Raw genomic sequence first — 20838 nt, 5'->3', positions numbered from 1 at the left:
CTGCTTTGCTTATAAAATATCCACCTATATACAGTAATTTAAAAGCCTGTACTAACACTCCTGTAGTATGTAGTCCAGTTCAAAAAGCATCATGTACATTGCTGTTCCAGTCTATAGAATGTTAACAGTGCAGCACTTGCAATTCAAATACAATCTCTATCACTTGTAATGGGAACCCCTCTGTTTCAGATATTATCTTGATGTTGTTCTTTTTTGAATACTAATCCAGAGAGCATCAGAAGACTCTTCTCATCTAATGTGTGTTCTTAATGGAGGATTTTTGGAGGGATCTGTAAATAGATAGGAGAGGTTTAATCAGAGGAGATAAATATGTTTTTGGGGTATGTATTTTGGACACAGTTCTACAGCAGGGATGCTGCATTTATGTCTAACCCTTGAACTGATACATATCTATATATATACAGACATATATTGCTTATGCTGTGTAAGCCCTTCAGTGAAAAGTCTCTGATCAGATCATACAGCAGACAGTTAAGACTGACAGAGGCTGCCATGAAAAGTCATGCAAAGTACCTTGACATGGAAAGAGAGAAATCCCCTTCAACTTTAAAGTTGAAGATAGTTGGAGCTAACAATATGGAAAAGGCATGGGTTTATAAAAAGCAGAATACAGGCATGAGATCTTTCAGCACCTTCAACTACCAGTTTTCAAAGCTGGATAGGTGAACTTTTGCTCTTACCACAGTGACCTGATACCCAGTTTTTAAGTTAAAGGAGAAGCAAGGTTCAGTCGTTTGTTACTTTCCCGACAAGGCTCAGGTACTAACTCCCTTTGTTACTCAGGTATGTAAAACGCCATGTGCAGGATTTAACTCAAAACATGATGGAAGACACTGATCAAGTCACCTTTCTTTTGTGATTTTACAAGTTCATGAACAAAAAAACCCAACTCAGTATCTGCCTAAGTCTGCTTATGTGACACCACTGTTCTTAACATTAAGGGCTCTGCAAATTCAGCACTCCACAGAACACAGCCTGCATGCCAAGCTACATAATTTTATTTTTAGCTCCTAAGACTTTAATTAATTAAGAGCTTTTCATTATACCTTTGGTCCCTGTTACCACTGTAACAAATCCCATTACTCTCTGTGCCTATGCCGGCAGCCCAGTTCTTCAAGTTAATGCTGCTTTCTGTTCTTTATTTTCACTCACTACTTCTAGTCCTATTGGATAATTATCAGATCTTCTTATGTTTACACACTTACCTCTAGCTATCTTGCTGGGATAGATTTTCTGAAATGGCTTGAATTCGTCAGGTGGGGGGAAATCTTCCACAGAATGGAAAGTAAATTTAGATTCAAAGTCGTCTGGGAAGTTTCAGAGAAATAAACATCAGTCACTGTTAGAGACAGACTTAAAAATAATAATAAAAAATGCCACAAGTCATTTCAATTTAAAATGCTGACTCGTTTTCCCCTGGAATTGATAGTGGCTCATTCTGTATAACCAATCGTGGTGAGTACTTCTGTGAGCCATCCAAGTTTTCTGGCTTAGTTGCAAACACTACCTGCTACTAACTGAAGTTAAGCTCCTGGCTGCAGTTCCAGTTTCCTGCATTGATGATATTGCGGTACAGAGGTAATTCCTAGGTGGTTTTCAGGCCATTTAGCTGTGAATGAATGCCCAGTTCATCAGACCACAAAAATAATTCTTAGCAGTCTGTGCTCTATAGTATTGAAGCTACTAAATATCCACAAACTGGTTTTAAGAACAGTAATATAAGGACATTATGGCAACTTTTCACAATCTTAAAGAATTCTAGCTCAAGCTTTTCTTGTCTACTGCATGATTCAAAGCCTCCATGAAAAGCCTTAATTTTCTCTCATTATGTAAGGTTGTACAAAAATATTTCTAATGGCTCTGGTTATACTACCTTGTTAGTGCTGTGAGAAAGTCTTGACTGACTTTTTGAGGTCTTAGACACACAGGCTTTTATACTGAAATTGTTAACTAAGGCTAAGAGATCTGATTTAGAGATATTACCGATGATGTGCATGTTTCCATTTTTAAGTGGTGGGTACGGGTCATGAACTGCAGCCCAGGCTGAGACTCCAGACTTGCTGGTAAGCTCAGTTGTAGGTGATCTTGCTGGTGGCTGTGGAGGTGTGACTAGCTTCCCAGCACCAGTTCCTGAAAAAGCAGTAGCAGACCAGCACATAAACATCATCGTGATTTAACAAACCGAGCATAAGCTTTGCAGAAGAGGAGGGGAAGTGTAGAAGGAATGCAGTACTGGGGGCAAACATACCCAGCTTCATAGCTGTTGTTTGTCAAGCCTGACCATGGATTTAGAGCATTAAGCATTAAAAGTCACTATGCTAGTTCTAAGGAAAGTCCAGCATTCTGCAGTATGGTTTAGTCCCGTTTGGAGGGGAAGACTATCATTCCACTTTCACAAGAGCAAGCAGTTTCTTCAATGAAAAAAACCCCAACCCAATCCAACCATGCGGAATGGTATTTCTAAAAGAAAACAATTTCCTGACACCCTGGCAGCCATGCAGTGATATTACCATTGTTCTTGTGGATTTCACTGAGGAGTTGGCAAGAGCCATCAAAGTTTGTATTTTCTGGGCACACCTACCACAGGCACTGTGTAAGGGGGAAGGAGCCCAAGGCCTCTCCAACCTGCTGCTCTCCCTGGGCAGCCAGGAGACAGGCAGGCTAATTTGACAGAAACCTTGAGAGTTGAGCCACCATGTGGTATAGATAGCTCAATAAAATAATGGCTCATCAGACAGTTCCTGAGCAGCATTAATCCCCATCAGAAAGCCTGACCTGCAGACAGCCTTTCCCATGGTTGTCAAAGGGAACCAGTAATCTTTCCCTCAACATGTGGCTGCTGAAGCACAAGGGTACAGAACATTCTGCTCAGATGTGCCTTATTAAGTCGCTGTCTCCTTTTCTCAAACCCTCATCTAGATCTAGCCTCATTTTTTTTTAATTATCTTCATTATATCAGAGAAGTCTGATAAATGCCCTCCATCTGCTCAAGGGCACACTATAGCTCATATCCCTGCTCCCCAAGTAGTCAGAGAAGCCTTTGGCCCCATTGCCTTCATCACAGGAGGCACTGAAAAGCAGAGGACTGCACCCGTGTTGCCCTTGCTCATCTATGGCTAGAGCTGCCCCATCTTTGTTTTATTCTCTACTGTGACGTATCTCAGCCATTGCTAATATTGCTCCAGACTGCAGGGGTACATGACATGATGGGTGTCATGGCTGGGCTGGTGCTTGAGCAGCCACAGATGGGGCAGACACGGTGGTGTGCACTCCGCTGCCCTACCTGTTAGGAGACTGTTAGGAGACTGCTGGAGATGCAGCAATGCCAACACAAAGGCAAGAAGCGGCCCAGCGGTGCTAAGGACGTTGCTTTCGCTGATCAGCATGTTACTTCCAAGAATCACAGTTAAACTATATGGGACATGTGCCCAGGGCTAAGAAGAACCTGACGTCTTGCATGCACGCCATGCAACCTACGGATGTTCCTCCCATGCCATGGACCTCATCCTTCAGCTGTCCCTGCACCTCATTCTCACCCCTCCAGGCTGTCCAGCCACCAGTGCAATTCCATGCCTGGCCAAAGGGAAGGAAACCCCCCCCATCTTCCAACATGCCTCTCTCACCTGCACCTCGGCCAGGCCTCTTCTTCCTGGTCTCCGGTGCCACCGCTGCTGCGGGCTGCGGGAGGCCGGGGGTGGGGGGGAGCGGCAAGGACTGGATGCTGCTTGGCTTGTGGAACTGGGACAGCAGGTTGGGAGACTTGGGGGGCAGCGGCGGGGGCACGTCAGCGCTGCCGGGAGCGCTGTTACAGGCTGGGGAGGGCAGGAGGGAGAGCCTGTTGGAGGTCAGGGGGTGTGCGTGGGGCGGAGGGGGGGGCGGGGTGGGAGGCAGGCAATCCCTGCCTTCAGCTGGGGTGGGAGCAGCAGCCGGGAAATCGGTTGTCCTGCTTGGAAACCCGCAGGGGGGCACAAAGGGCAGGGGAGGAGGAGGAGGAGGAGGTGGAGGGGGTGCATGTGGAGCACCTGCCTGAAGCTGAGGGAGTTTGTCAGGCTGAGGAGGGACCGCGCTGGGGGACACCCCTTTGGGAGGGCGCTCTGCTGGGGGGGGCACAGCGGGAGGAGGGGGGAAGGTGAGGGAAGGTTTGCTGGAAGCAGGAGGCGGTGGAGGGGGGGCCGGCAGGCTGGGCCGCCCGGGGCCCGCCCCGGCTCCTCGGGGGGCGCTGGGGGGATCTGGTGGGGCAGCTGCCCTGGGACCTTCGGTGGGATGCGAGGGGACGATGCTCGCGTTGGCAGCGCTGCTGCTCGGTGGGGCAGCGGGCTTGGGAACCCCGGGACGGATCCCAGGGAGCTGCCCGGGCTTCCCAGCTGGAAAACAGGTAACACGTTATACGTTGGCTTTTTGTTCCCGCTCCTCAGGCAACACGCTGCAAAGGGCAGGCTCTTCATCTTTCCCTCCCCAGTGGTGACCCCGAGTGTCTAATTCTCCCAAAACACCTCATAATCCAACATGTTGCCCCTGGTGTAACGGGGTTTAGGAGATGGTGGCTTCCAGTGAGCACCAGGGACTCTGCTCTCCTCCTGCTCGTCAGTTTCTGCAAAATGGAATAATTTAAGGAGAAGCAGCTTTTCTGCAGAGCCCTGGATCTTCATACCAGCCCCATGTGCCTGGCACAGCCTACTGAACATCGATGAGCCGTCTGCTTGAAGGAATTGAGGGTCCTAGCGAAGAGGCCTCAAAGAGCACAAGTAGACTGACATGCGGCAACTTGCACCCTTGAAGTGCTCACTTAAGATTAAAAACTTCACACCAACTTTACATGAATCTCAATCCTACCGATAAAAGCCAAGGTCTTAAAACCAAGGCCCAAAGCCTTCCCATAATGCACAGGTTCAGATGTTTCTTTTTCAACAGCAAATGCCCAGACACTTGACCTTACAAAATGTATTTTGCTGATGGAATGTCAAGGACTTTCCACAAAGCAAGATGTCACAAAAGGCATCAATTCTGTATTCAGATAGTCTGATAGGCATGGCCATTGAAACTATTCAACAACTCACAGCAGCTACTGCAGCTGATGCTGTATGAGGAAGCCCTAGCACAAGCAGTGCTGTGCATCGTGGGTTTGCCTTCCAGGAAGAAACAAACAACTCTGGATGTAGAGCCAAGATCTGTCTTTCCCTGAGCAGGCACCAGCTGCCCAGCAGTGCTAGAGGCCATTATCTGCTACTCTACAAGTCACCCCTCACTGATGCTGCACTTCTTGAGGTGAAAGCAACAGTAGGGCTCCCACAACATGCCTGCCTTCTGCCTTTGTGAAGCAACAAGAACCTTCTTTGTCAGGTCAGTAAGCTACCTTTCTGGCTCAAAGCTGTGCTTTAGAAAAGCCAGAGGGCAAAAATCTTAAATACAGATCTTTAAAGTAACACACAAGCCTGTAATAACATAGAAATACACACTAATGGAGGGAGGGAGATAGGACTGCTTCACCATTTGTGCTGAAGTTGATAAGCTCAGATTTCAATACTCTATTCAAGGCACAGTTAGAAGTTTTCATTAAAAAGTCTCAAAACTCTGTACAATCTATTCAATGTCTTTCCTAGCCCATGTAGAGCCAGCTCATTATTTGCATTTTAAGGAATAAGGCAACTGAGATCTAGAAAGATGATTTTAAGCACATTATTAATTGAGCCTGCCACGGGTACATGATGAAATAAGGGTTCAGAAAAAGCCCCAATAGAAATCAATCAATAAAGCTCACGCCGAAGTACTTATACCCCAAATCACCCTTCTCCCAGCTATTCTTTGACACAAATGAAGCCCTTACCTGACACGTCCCTCTGGCCTGCTGGTCTGAGGACAGGAAAGCCCCCTGCAAATAAGCCTCCCAGGGGCTGCTGAGGGCCACTTTTGTTAACAGCTGAGTTAACTCCATCTCTGTTAGTTCCTTTGGGTTCTGTTAAAAAAGAACAAAAAACCCAGGGTATATCAGAAAGTCACTTCATCCTCACACTGCTAAACTCGGCACCAAACACAGCCAAGACCACACTTTTCCCTCTTTAAGTAGGCTTAGCAAGGAAAGTTACTGGTAATACAGTAAACTGTCATTAATTACTCTCTGACCTGTATCTTGGAGCAAAGTACTCTTTGGTGCTTTTTAATCTCACATCAGTAATGACACCAGAAAAGTTGTGTTTAGCCAACATTACATTTATGCTTCCAGATTTCTTTGGTATTTTTTGTTCTTATTAGTAAAGAACAACTTTTTTGCTAAAGCCAACAATTCCCACTTAAACATTTTATTGAGAAACTCTCAAAGATTTCATCATTTGTGATTTTTTGGGATGAGGAATCCCTGTTAAGGGGATCAGTTACAGAGCTATTATGAAGTGTTTATAGTTACTGATCTTAGAGCAGGATGCAAGTTTAAAAAGTGTCCCCTCTCCGCACCCTAAAGCCCTGTGAAGATGCAGCCCTTTGCTGAACTTCAAACCTGCCCTTCAGTTTGAACCTCATCCAAAAGACCTCCATGACTGAGTGCAGTTCACCCAGGACCTTGCTCAGGAGCACACACTTACTCTCAATCTGTGGTGCGCTGCGGTCATTGATTTGAGTCACTTTTCTTAAGCGAGTTCCCTGCTGGATATCAGCCAAGAGTGCATTCCGTGCCTTTTGGTCTTCCTTTCGCAGCTTTGGTACCTCTGAGCTTGCCTGTGGGCAATAAGAGCATTAGATGGGAGGTACACACAGAAATGGATGCTTCGAAAGGACACATAAGCAGACGCAGGGTAGAATATTAGAAATTAACCATCCTTAGCAGCCATTTCAAGGCCTTTGCGTTGAATCAACAAGAACAGGATCCATTTGTACAGGAGGCAGGAAAGCTGAAAGTTTAACACAGAAACTTAAACAGGGGAAGTTTAGATTGGATATAAGAAAGAAATTCTTTACTGTAAGGGTGGTGAGGCACTGGAATGGGTTGCCCAGGGAAGTTGTGAATGCTCCATCCCTGGCGGTGTTCAAGGCCAGGTTGGACGAAGCCTTGGGTGGCATGGTTTAGTGTGGGGTGTCCCTGCCCATGGCAGGGGGGTTGGAACTTGATGATCTTAAGGTCCTTTCCAACCCTAACTATTCTATGATTCTATGATTCCTTGAAAACAGAAAAAAAAACAACTTGATGATAGCATTCTGAAAGCAAAACCAAAATCGAAAATACTTGCCCAGCTGCTGAATTAATAAAATGTCAGATTTCCTCATCTTAAACGAAGAATTATGCTAATGAAACTTCACTTGTGGTTATTTTTGTACCTAACAAAACCAAACCAAAACCAAGCTAGCTCCTCAGAGCCCCACTAGATGGCACTCCAGGCCGCTGCTAATGCCCGCAGCATTCCTGACACCTGATGTAAAACTCAGAATTAAAACCTGACCGAGGCTGTAACCTATATTATTTTAAAATATTAGAACCTTCCCCCCCCCACTATCACACGGTTTCCTAATCTGAAGCAGCGCTACCTGCCCTTGTGCTCACGGGACAGCCTGTCCCGCTGCCCATTAAGGCAGCCCAGAAAAGCTGCCAGTGTAAGCAGTGTTAGACCAGCCAGGAACTCTTTCCACTCACATTTTCTGTAAGCTGATAATACTCACTGTGAGAAATGGAAATACCATAACTGCAAGAGGACGATTCCCCTTCTCACAAAAGCTTTCTACCCGTATCTTCAACTTCACACCTCTCTGCTCCCGCTAGTGACTTTGCAGTATCAGGACAACTGGGATCTAGATGGATCTGATCAAGACTTGTTTAAAATTAGATCCAGCAGCTGTCTTTTTGCTTCCGGGTTCAAGTGTCCATATATTATGCCAGCTGTCCACTTCATCTCCCTGATCCTGTTCTCTGAGCAGATAGGCTACTGAAACATGAGGTCTTCATATGCCAATAGCTATTAAAATACCCCACATGTGACAGGTTGTATTCATGACTGACCCATGACTTGATATCACTGTAACATGGTTAAGAGATTAATTTGTTCACAATCTGTAGCATATAAAAGCAGCAGCACTATTCCGCAGGCCCATAGTGCAGCAAACAAGATGCCTTTCTCTTTCGATAGATCCCCTTACTTCAAGCACAACTCCATCCCATGCCCCAGCTGCTTCTTCTTCCTCCTTGTGTATGTGAGAGATACAATCTTCCCTGCCCAGCCTGGTGGACTCGGGTGATTGATTAGCTGCTGAGTAGCTTGATATGGATTCTCTTTTTCCATTACGAAGTCAGGATGCTCCGGGGTGTAGTGTTGCCTGGTTGCACAGCAGTCAGAGTTCCTTTGGGTTTGTTGTTTGCTGCCTGCACTCCCAAGGCCAGTGACAGTCCCTGTCAATAACCATTTCCCCAGGTAAGTCTCTCACCCATTCACCTACTGGTGTCCAGTGTTTGCAAACGCATGTTTTCACCGTATTGCTTTGTGATACACAATCAGAAAGGAACCTTCCTCCTGTTGATTAAAAAATTAATCTGGGATGCACACTCATGCTATGCCTGCAATCCATAGCACAAGAACAGATACCAAACATGTAAGTCGTGTATCAAGAGAAAAAGAGGAATTCTATGGGTGCCAAATCCTCAATCCTAATCACATGCAATAGAAGCGTTTCAGCATGAAGAAAAATATATTTTGAGTCACTGAGGACAGCCAGCTGCAAGACAAAAGATGTAATCTTGAGGCTGCTTTCTACCCTGCCATCTGCAGGGCAGCCACATTTATTTACACAAAGAGAAACATCTCAATCTTTCAGTGAAAATCAGAAGGGAAGAGGAGAAGAATGTGAAGATCAGTTGTTTTATCAGATGCCAGAGCTGCCTCAGGTAACACAGGGTGAAATTAAATTCCATACTTTATTTACATGAATTGGTTAGAGAACGGTGGGTTCTCATTACCTTAGTAACCACTAGGTTATTCTGCTACTATTTCAGACACAAAGAATGGCACATTCAATACATTCTTGGAAATAGAACAGATCAAACCACACATGTAAATAGCCTAGATGTAAGTGAACTCCTCCCTTTTCATCTCACCAGACTCCACTAGTTCTGTCTTCAGTGTCCAAAATTACATGCTCAGCTTTGCCCTTGAGTAATGTATAGGGTCAATGCTTGAGCATTGTACCTGTAAACAGGAAAATACCATCAAATCACAATATCTAGAGTGACATTCCAGAGTGTAAATCACCAGTGATGGAAATAAGCATTTCAAAATTTGCAGCTGATAACTGAGATTGGCAGGGAAATGGATGAGGACAGCACGGTTATACAGAGATCCAAACCACTGCAGCTTGAGGAGCTGAGAAAAAGGACAACAAATCAAAACATGCTCCCCCACCACTGGGGGAGAAACTAATGAAGGGAAAATGATAAGAAAAACCCAGAAGATTCATAATATATAAATTTAAAGCTGACAACGACAGGATGAAAAGTTCTGGCCATACCTCTGAAAGGAAAGCCTGCGTCCAGAGTGCCACAAGCCTGAATCTGGCAATGGGCTCCAGCAGTGTGCCTGACCTCCTAGCACAGTGCTGTGGCAAGGAGGGATAGCATACTCCTCTGAGATATTTTACCCTTTCAGAAAAGATCATGTGAGCAAAAATGAAATTACAGGTTCAGTTCTGGTCTGCAGATCTGTAAAATAACGCTGTAAACCTGGAGCTGCACAGGAAACAGCCAAAGCGGCATTCAAATAGGATGGAGGAAACAGTTCAGGTTTTAGCAGCTCAGTGTGGTCTGCCAGCCTCGAAATCTACCTGAGGGTGGTCTGCCTGCACAACACACTGACCTTCACAGGGAAATGCTGATGAGGACTCAGCAGAGACAGGGATTTGGTGAATTAACGGAAGACACAGCCGGGGAAGCTCTGATTAGAAAGCAGCAAGTATGGGAGCAGCAAGACTGACAGTTCCCTGCAGCAAAGGGCTGCGGGTGGCAGCAGGCTACCAGTTTCTTGGGCTTCAGATCAAGGCTGGATCCTCTCTGGCAGAAGTGGGTTTTGTGAAGCACAAGTCATCATGCCCCATGCAGAGCTACTTGTTGACATGCAGTACCTTGCAGTGGGCAGGAAGCCCATGGTTCGTAACAGTTTCTTCCATTTACGAATTCTGTGAAAGTGAATCATTTTGTTTAGGAGAACAGCTCTGTTTATATTGTATATACGGACCACACAAGGTCTGGCTCTGATTAATCACAATCTTAACACCCCAAATTGGATTGTGTCAGGCAAATTACTTGCTGAGAGACTTTTGGTTTTAAGGAAAATGGACTGAAATCCATGGCAATGAGCTCCATTTCTGGGAGTATGACTGCTGAGGTACTTGCATCTCATTGGGAAAGTCACCTTACATCTTGCAAGACAGATGGGAGCATTGACCTACCCTCTGGGCTCCTATGATACTTTAAATATTTAAGAGGTATACGTGTTCAGATACTAAACTGATGTAAATGCAGAAGGCACCAGGCATTTGAAGAAGTTTATAGTAGTGCTAACTGTTGTCTTTCAGATTTTTAAGAGCATCCCTGCACACAGAAAAGGGGAAATCCTCTGGACTCCAGGCAGGTACTGCAGGTCACAGATGCTGGCACAAGGCATAAGCAGCACGTATTTTCGTAAAAGAAGAGTTTGAGGACACCCCTTAACAAACCCTTGCCTTTGTATTATTTTTTTCTCTGCCGTGCTCGGCCAAACCTGCACAGACGGGCTGAGACAAGGCATCTTCACCAGTGCAGTGTGCAACACCCCAGGTTTGGCTTTTGAAGAAGGGAAAGACGTTGCAGCAAGATAAAGGTTGGAATTGGAACCAGATGAGGGGATTGGAACGAAATGATCTTGAAGTCCTTTCCAACCCTAACCATTCTATGATTCTATGAAAGAAGAATGAACAGAAAGCTCTAGGGTGAGGGATACTGGATCACAGACACACACACATTCATGGAAACAAGAGTTCCCGGGCCAGTGCTGGCCCTCTCTGGCATCCAATCCAACATGATTCAGATGCCAAACTTACATTAAGAAATGCAAAAGAAAAAGTGTACAAACATGGCAATGGACAATTAAAATCATCATGTAGAACAGCAGACAGGGCAGAAGCAGCAATAGTTGCATAGACAATACGGTCAGTAATGTGACAGTGCCAGGTCTGGCCAAAGAAATCATCCACCAACTGAAACACCTAAACCTTAATTCAAGGACCTGCAAAGCATCAAGGAAGAGCCTGAACAACTGGAAATATAACAAAAGTCCCTGTCCAAATATTACTCCTATATTAACAATAAGTAGAATTCTGGTGAAGACATATATAGATTGATCAGGAAAGAAGGTGAAGGTAGCTGTGTGACACTGTACGTGAGTCATGTCAGAAGGAATATTGAGAGGAAAACACAGCTTGTTGGGGGTTGGTAAATCATCTGAGGAAGGATGATGGGTGTTCTCAGCACCCATATGGCACAGCAAGGCTCTCCAAGTAGGAGAGAACAGAGGGAGAGAGGATGACTGTGTCCCCATCCAGCCATAAGGCTCCAGCTCCTTTGAAGGAAAGCCAGGCACAGGGCTGGTGCTCACAACAGTCTTGGAGGGCACAGACACACAGTGAGAGTCCTTAGGGGGCAACGTCCAGCTAAAATACCCTTCTAGGAACACTGTGATGAAAATGAATGGACTAAGAACAGGGGAGACCTGCTTGCAAGCAACTTACTCTATAACTTCCTTCCACTTAACCACAAGATCCTGACCACAAATGCTCCATAAGGAGATCTCTGTAACCATCAGGACTAATGTATTTACATAAATTAAACTCTTTTAAGTTTTTAAAAGACTGCACCCTTTTCCAAACAAGAACTAACAGCAAAAGAATACATTGACAGTAAGATGCCAGGACATTCTAACAAGCTACAATGTCATAATCTTTCAATATAAGAATGAGGTTGTTTGGGAACAAAGAAGAATATGTAAGATGACCAGGAATCTCAGTGCTAGCTACCTAGGATATCTTCCTTGACATAGCATAGGATTATCGAAGTCATCTATGCTTTTGTGGCCCAACATGAAATCTGAAACACCAGAGGAACTTGTTTTCCCAAGGTGAAATTAATAGATTAGAATTATGCCAAGAATTCATGATTCTGTATTTGCAGCAGCAGCAGTTTGCCCAGCAGGCAGGAGCATTGCTTTTACAATGAATTCTCAGAGCAGCAGCTAAAGCCTCCCCTGAGAATGTGCCGAGAAACACAACTGCAACAGAAAGCTGATTAAAATAACAAAATAAACCCAGTTTCCAGGAAGTCACAAACGGAAGTACAATAGAGAAGAGTATTGTCATCCTTCTTAAAGTTACTTTAAATATGCATCAGGTGTGGTTTCACGCATGTACCGTCAAATGCAAAGTAAAAAAATCAAAACAATCTCCCCGTCCAGCTTAAGGAAAAACCCAACAAGTCTCAACAATAAAGCATGTGGCTGCTTTCATTTTAAGTATTTTAACCTGTTTGCTTATAAAGAAGCTTGTGAGATCTGGTATGTGCAAGTTTGGGTTCATCTATTCACAATAGAACCCTGACCTCTCATTTAAAGCATTTTAATGATGGGAAACCTCGCCACAGCACAAGACTCCACCTGCACAGTCAATCGCGACATCAGAGCTGCTTCTTGTGTTTCTGCTGTGTAGCATAGGATGAAATAATTAATACTTGGCACTTCGTCTACATGGCTAAACACAGCAGTCTCTCAGCCTTTGAGCAAGCTCAGCTTCAGACGCTTCCCATGTGAGCGGTCACTCTCCAGCCAACTTTTCTGAGGTAAACCATGCAAGGGGACCCGCCAAATAGCTTCTTGGCGGCCAATAAAGGCATTGTTTCCAGAGAATGACAGGACCAGCATTTCACGATCCCATCTACACCCAGCTCAACAACGATTAACCGTGATCTCAGCCTCCATTGCACAAAGTTCTGCAATCTGAACCTGCCAGGTTGAAAAGGTCATCGAGCAATGTGTGTACTTAGATAGGCTGTGCCTACACTAGCCTTGTTCCTCAACTTCTAGCAAGGGAAGTACTGTGCAGAAAGTTGTTACAGACCTCTTCCCGGGGTTTTAGCCGCCGCCTAGTCCTGGCATTAGTCCCGGATACTGAGGCATTTCAGTGTGAGCAGAGCCCAGTGTGAGCAGAGCCCAGTGCCTGCTCTGCTCTAACATCGACCTGCTCGAAGTGTACCAGCAGAAACAGTGGCAGGAACAGAAGACGAAAGAATAGCATAGCAGGAGTTTCTCTCCTCTACACCTGCATTCCAGTGCTCATTTCAAACACCACTGCGCCCAATAAAGCCCTCTTCATTTTATGTTAGCATCACTCCATCAGACAATGTAAAATCTTGTCTACTCAAAGGTTCAACTGGTCCTGTTAGTAATGGAGCAGCGGGCTTATTAACAAGGGTGTACTTCAAGTTTTCCAGTGTGGGTTGCAAAATTTCTGTGCCTGAATGCAAAAGCACAACAGAATCAATATGATGGTTTATACCTGCTGAGCCATTTAGCTTTTCTGTGGGTATTTAACCTTCTGACACACACATTTTAAATACAAATTCTGGCTGTTCTTTCACTAAAAGAAAGTATGCAGTAACAGAAGCCACGAAAATGGGGGCAGTATGAAATAAAAACTACTCTAGATGTGTTTCCCAGCAGTTCAGAAAGATCCTAAGTCAGATACCAAAAATACCTTGAGACTGGCTTCTAAAATAAATCTGAATTTCACCTTTTGATTTCTAATTCCTTTTTTATTCAAATTCCCAAGATTTCCTCTGCATCGCTGACAACAGAAGTAAAAATTCTCCTATAAACAGGGAAACTGAGACCCTGGCATTGCAATGGAAACATCAAGCAGCATGAGGCTGAATATACTGTTGGTAGAGCTGGTGATGCTACCGCTGTTTGTTCTCTCTGTCTACCATAGCTGGGTCCCCACAATAACTACTTTGAGTATTGATAACAAAATATTCAACATGTCACAACCTACATGTATCACAAATTGTATCACATTCTAAGAACAGGAGGGCATTTTCCCCACCCAGTTACCTGTGTAGAAGCTACTCATCTTTCTGAAATGCCTTTCAGCATCCATGCAAAATTATGGTCAGCCCACGATAGGAGAAGAGTGAGAAATAACATTTCTTGCAATGTCACCTTCCAGCCATGCAAGGAAGTCCAACTCAAGTACCACTATAATTCTGGGTTCTCTTTTCATTAAAAGGCTACAAGTGTAGCATTAATTGACAGATGGAATTTAATATGTAGCCACTGCGTATTGCTTTCAAGGGCAATATTACCTTATGGTTAGAATGGTAAATTAACTCTCTGCAGCTAGGCTGCTTCTACTGCATGGGTTTGATCAGTTACACTGGTACCTCTAGGACATGCTGCAATTTCTATACTTTCATATGAAAATCATCCACGTGAAAGAGAGCAAAAATAAGAAAAATGTATTTAAATGCTTTCCATTCCATGCAGACATGAACAACACACAACATTATGAAGAAACCTGCAAAACAGAAATCGCCACCTAAATACATTAAATGTGCTCACCTAAGAGATCTCAAGTAAAGCATTCAAGATTAGCACATATGAACACACATGCTCTTGTATCTGTCAACATGAAACACACAGAGCAATATTAGTATTCAGGTTTCCTTTACACCTTCCAAACCTTTCTTATCTCTCACTTACCCCTCCTGCATTTGTTGACTACAAGAATAGAAGGCTAAAGCAGCAACACTTCAAGATGCCATAGTTAAGCAATCCCACGCTTTCCACTACGTGAAAATTAAGTGACATACACCACACAAAGGCACACCATTTTTTTCTATATAATTGCCTCTCACTTCGTTATGACAGCAGACTGGTATGAGATGTGATACATTATTAAAACACTATAAACCAGTTTCCTTTATTTTGGCTGGAACAAAGCATTCTCAAAGATTTCAGCTGCACTTAGCCCAGCCCTTAGCACAGTCTGCACAATGGCCAGTCATCAGCAAGATGCACTCAATCTGCAATAAATATGATCTAGTATCTCCTGACTTAGGGAATTCATAACAAAGTACTAAATGTCATCTTACTCACAGCTCACATTAAATTTTAATAAACATATTCCTTCATCTTTTGTAGTTGGCACTATGCATGATTCTGTTCTTCCAGTGTTAGACTTGCACATCTAAGAGTCTGAATGAAAACTGAAGAATTACCTTAATTTTTACAATAAATGACTGGCAAGCATGCACACACATTATGCATACACACTTAGAAGCACACATTCTCTTATATTAAGTAAGACCAAATCAAAACACCATAAATCATCATTACTTTCAGCGAAGCTGTTTTGCATATATTGTATTTTCTCCTTCCAAAGAACAGTAGTGCTAAATGTCATAGGAACAAGCCCAGCTCCCACAAACTTCAGGTAAGTACTGCAGCTCTGAATTTGTTTGGAAGGGTGAAGGAAACAGCTCAACAAGGTTTACACTCCAACAACTGTGTGGAGGAGGAGGAAAGAGCATTCCCCCAAGGAAAACTACCAGTTGATGTTTTTCTTAACCTTGGAAATCCACCTCTGTAAATTGTGCATTTATCATAGTGTTATACCATGAGGAATTGCTTTTCTGAGTTTTTTACTACGGGGTAGAAAATACGGTCAGAATAACGTGGTAAACCCTGACATATGTTTATCTACATATGTTTATCTTATTTCTTTTATTTTTTTCTAGAGTACATAAGAGTGATGTAATCATAAGATTAATGCACGTGCTATCCAGCATTCAGTATTATTTCAAGTGTCACACTCCTTTCACTAAAGTATCCATATTCCCTTCTTCTTCTGCTCTCCTAGTTTTCAGTATGCCAATAAGGCAAATAAAATCCTGGTGCTACTTTACTGGCTTTAATCATCCAATCCTTACAACTTTTTGGGGTTAATTTCTATGCTAAGACTTTAATAATAACAATTCTAAAGAGAGCAGAAGTATTTTCTTAAACTCCACAAAACATATGAATCATTAAACAAACTTCTTCTCTGAATAAGGCATTACCCAGCAGGGCTGCTACACATCCACACTTCCTTCAATATTAACATTTTAATAGGTGATGAGTGATTGTAACACGAAGAATTCGAAAGTACAAAGGCTGTACAGCAGTGAGCAAGCCACCACTGCATGTAGAAAGTGAATGTGGTTTATCAAAGCAAAATTCTCTCTCAATCCTCTCTTGGGAGATTAGGTAAAGAAGACTTTTAGTCAGTCTCAGTGGTGGTATCTACTCCAGGAAACATAACAAACCAAAGTTAACCAGGATGCCTCCCAGCAGTTTAGCTGAGAAGGATCTGGGAATACTGGTGGATAAATTGGCTACAGCAGTGTGCCCTTGTGGCCAGAAGGGACAATAGAGATTTGGGGTGCATCAGGAGAAATGTGGCAGCAGATTGAGGGAGGTGATCCTCCCCCTCCACTTGATCCTGGTGAGGCCACATCTGGAGTACTATGACCAGCTCTAGGCTCCTCAGCACAAGGAAGACAAGCAGCTTCTGGAGAAGGTCTAGCAGAGGCCAGAAGGATGACCAGGGGTCTGGAGCATCTCTCTTACGAGGAGAGATTGCACGAGCTGGTCCCATTTAGTTGAGAGGAGGAGACTGACAGAGGATCTTATTAATGCATATAAATATCTCAAAGGTGGGTGCCAGGAGGATGGTGCCAGATTCTGTGATGCCCAGTGGAAGGACAAGGAACAATGGCCATAAACTAAAACACAGGAAGTTTCACCTCAACATGAGGGAGAACTTATTTATGTAGAGGGTGGCAGAGCACTGGAACAGGCTGCCCAGAGGGGTTGTGGAGTCTCCCTCTCTGGAGATATTCAAAACCCACCTGGACACATTCCTGTGGAACCTGCTTTAGGTGGCCTTGGCAGGGGGTTGGACTGGGTGATCTCCAGAGGTCCCTTCCAACCATAATGATTCTATGATATGCCAAACTAAAAGGCAAAAGGGGTAAAAGAAATAAAAGGAGAATAAAAAAAAAAACTTTTCAGGAGCAGAAAGCTTTTTTTAAAAAAAACCAAACCATAAAAACATAATGTTTCAAAAAAAAAAAACAACAACTAAAACCTGTTTAAAAAACCCTTCCTTATGTGATGTACTTATGCCTATAAAATTGGAAGAGGTTTAGAGCAAACATCCTAATGCCTCCTTTCTAAGATCTCTTTATTGGGGTGGAGGGAGAAAGAGAGAAAATCTGAATTCTATAAGTCAGTGCTAGAAAATATACTGGGGTACAGTTTTATTCTGCTTACTTATCCCTTTCATCTTTATCTATGACCCCCAGAAGGCAGGCATTTGAAGACATGCTCAATTAATCCAATCAGCTATATTTACGTTTGACTCAGCCACCTACATCTGCTACAGCTGATACCCTACCATTCCCTCCTGAAAAATCCATTTTGTTTCCTTTTAAGTACACTCTAACAGCCAGTAGCTTTTCAGCTGCTTGGCACAGGTGGCTCCTAGCATGTCTTAAATACCATATCCAAATCACTTTAGTATTGCCTTGCAACAACTTTTGTGACCAGAATTCAGTACAAGTACTTACACAATATCTGAATATCCAAGATCTTTGAAAACAGTAGGGAAGAATCTAACTTTCTTCTGCCGTAAGAGGGAGTTAACAGTACAAAAAAGTCAAGTGCCAACAGTGCTTAGTATTTGAATGAAGTAAGGACTGCAGTATCCTTGGGGACCATGACTCACGACATTCACTAAAAAAATACTTAGAAAAAGAGATAATGTAGTGACTGCTGCTGCTAAAAATCTCGTAATAATGAAATTGAGAGGAAAATATCAAGGCCAGGTTGGATGGGGCTTTGAGCAACCTGATCTAGTGGAAGGTGTCCCTGTCCGTGGCAGAGGGGTTGGAATCAGACGGTCTTTAATGTCCCTTCCAACCCAAACCATTCTATGATTCTATTATCCATATAATTAGAAAAGCAAGACAAGTCTATGGTACCCATGGAATGGCATCAGTCAAAATGACAGGATTCTAAAACCTCAGCCTACTCACAGATGTTTTTCTCTTTAACATAAATGAAGTAAGTTAAACTAGTGGCTTGTCCGCATATCAACAGCGAAATTAAAACCTAACTTTTAATTGCTAATATGTAAACAGTGCTCTGATTTAATCACAGTGCTGTTTACTTTGGAACATTTCCAGGTGTTGACCAAATAAAACTTATTTGTTTTGCAGGTGTTCCTTAAAGCTACATGCCTGTTAGAATTTTTTTCTTCTTCCGTCCTCCAACTGTAGATGCAGGAAGTGTAACAACAGGTGGGCAGTTTAGCAGCTGTAAAAGACAGATGCCAACACCTAGGAAACAGTTTCTTAGTAAAAGAAAATAGGGTCTGGAGCAATTTTTCATTATTTCCTCAATTACAAGATTTTACTCTGCAACTTGGCACCAGCTGGAGAGCTGACTTACACTGTGCTTCTGCTGAACACACCAAACAGACTACAGATCCTATCAGTCAGTCCTCTCTCATTCAGTTTTGACAGGGAAAAGGCCTTACGCTATTGCAGAAAAAACAACGTTCTGTCGTTATTTTACTAATCCTTTATTATTAGTTCATTTGCTCTTTTTGGTGTCAACACTCACCAAGAGGAAGGCTTAAATAGAGACATTAGAAATATGTCTAGTTTGCATCATATCACCAAGATAAAGCTTCCTAAATTCTGCATGTCTTATGCATAGAAGATCACATCTGAAATAGACTGATCTAACTAAACCACAGAAATACAGTATAAGCCTTCTTGTATCAAAACCTTATCACAGTATTGGTTTTAGTCATTAGAAAAGAAGGGAAAACAAAAATTCCCAAACTTGGTCATACTGGTCCCCAGGCATCCTCTTAACTTTCCCAAGTCATTTACAACTACCATATGTTAGAGGAGTCTAAAAATGTTTCTAGATACTTTACTGAGCTAAATTTATTAGGATAAGAACACTTGCAGCTTCTGTTGACGTTAATTGCTGGGCATTAAGTTGCTCACAAAATTCAGCCCACATATTTCAGTATCTAACTATAGGTTGTGTACCAACCCAGAAGAGCTGCTATCTCTGCTCATGGTGCCCAAAGTCAAACCAGAATGGTAAAAGGAGTCAAACACTGCTTATTTCATGTGTTTTCTTTATCTTCCTCCTCTTCATCTCCACAATTCATAGAGAGTTTTACAAAATGGTTCTGCCACCAAGCAGCAGAGAGGAACATGCAAGGAAACCTCCTTCGGGAAGAAGATAACATAAGAACAGTATCAAACAAAATCAACAGACCTTCATGGGAACAGAACAGGCAAAAATGCCAGAGAATGGAAGGGAAAAATAAGGTTCTTTAAAAATACCCCAAAACTGAAGTACATTTGAAGTACCACATACTTTGCTACAGGGACTAACATTTACCACAAGTACAGCAGTGACAGAAAAATGTATGAAAAAAAAAAAAAGCCAGGAGAGATTTGATATCTTAAACACAGCCATGCCAGGCTTCACTATTTCAAAAATGTTCTAAGAATTTCAATGCAGAAATAGGCTACGAACAAATCAGAGCAAAATACAAAGAATTACTTAAGCATGTTTTACCATAGGTACAATAGTTGTGATTGTAGGAAAATGTAATACCCTGAAACTCCACTCAGAGCATCCTCCACTTACAGCAAACATGTTGGCAGGGCACATGTTCTACTTCATAACACAACAAAGTAATGATCTGTTACAAGCAGTAATTGTTCCCGCACATGTATAAAAGCATATTGTGCTGTATCCCTGGGAAGACAGCATGTGCTAGAAAAAGCAACACCTACAGCTGAACACTGTGAGTCTTAATAGAAGCTTAAGAAAGAGGATGAAGAAATTAACATTTACCACCTGCATGTTACCAATACATAAATGAGTTCCCTGCGGCTGGAGAAGTGTTCACAAATGCTAAGGTCTCACCATATGCATCCTAATGCAATCACCTCTGAACTTTTTGATCCTGCACCCCTAGCAGCAGAAATATTTTAAGCATGCATCCCAATATATACTCAGTCATAAATGAACTGAACGGGCTCCTACAGCTAAGCTTTTTCTAGTAGAGATGAAAAGTCAATCTTACCAAAGGCGGTGGTGGAGGGGGCCCTCCAGAAGGAGGTGGAGGTGGTGGAGGAGGTGGTGGTGGTGGTGGCGGCGGCACAGGCATCCGTTCAGACTTCTAGCTTCAAGCAGTTATGAAAAATACAGCCAAAGTCTATGTCCTTGAGGGGAAGGAAGGGAGGAGAAAGAGAAATAGGAAAAATGGGAGGGAAAAAAAAAAGAATGTGTTTATACCCTGTAAGCTGAAGATCAGCCAAATTTCTAGCTCTCGGCAGACTGAAGAATTGTCCCTTCCAATCTCTAGCATACTGTGATACAACATTCATCTAAAAAGCAAGCTCACAGATCTGGACAAGTGCCACGAATACCAAACGCATAGATGCCAGCCTGTTCAGATTTAACTGTTGCACCTTGCCTTAATCTACCTCATAGCCCTGAAATGCAAGTCAATGGAGAACAAATCACATGTAGACATTTCTGCTGGAACAAAAACTCTGTTGACTTTAAGCCAGAAGTTTGCTGTTCTAAGGGCAGAGTAAGGAACTTCGTAAGGTACACTGGACTTCCTCTAATGTTAAAAAGAAAGAAAAGAGAATAATAACTACAAATTGAAGCTTCTATTACCAAA

General features: G+C 43.1%; 1 protein-coding gene across 1 annotated transcript; it reads right to left on the bottom strand.

Annotated features, from left to right (window-relative positions):
* Positions 1–249: 249 nt before the first annotated feature.
* WIPF3 (WAS/WASL interacting protein family member 3) lies at positions 250–20316 on the bottom strand (the record flags this gene model as incomplete). The annotated part of the gene is made up of 7 exons (XM_080611529.1): positions 250–290; positions 1227–1328; positions 2005–2151; positions 3645–4385; positions 5846–5974; positions 6597–6729; positions 20233–20316. The coding sequence occupies 7 exons, from the start codon at positions 20314–20316 to the stop codon at positions 250–252; spliced, it is 1377 nt and encodes a 458-aa protein (XP_080467655.1).
* Between the last annotated feature and the right edge of the window lie 522 nt (positions 20317–20838).

This window comes from Psittacula echo, assembly GCF_963264785.1.
Source record: "Psittacula echo genome assembly, chromosome: 2".
NCBI lineage: Eukaryota > Metazoa > Chordata > Aves > Psittaciformes > Psittacidae > Psittacula > Psittacula echo.
This window is presented reverse-complemented; position numbering and strand designations above follow the sequence as displayed.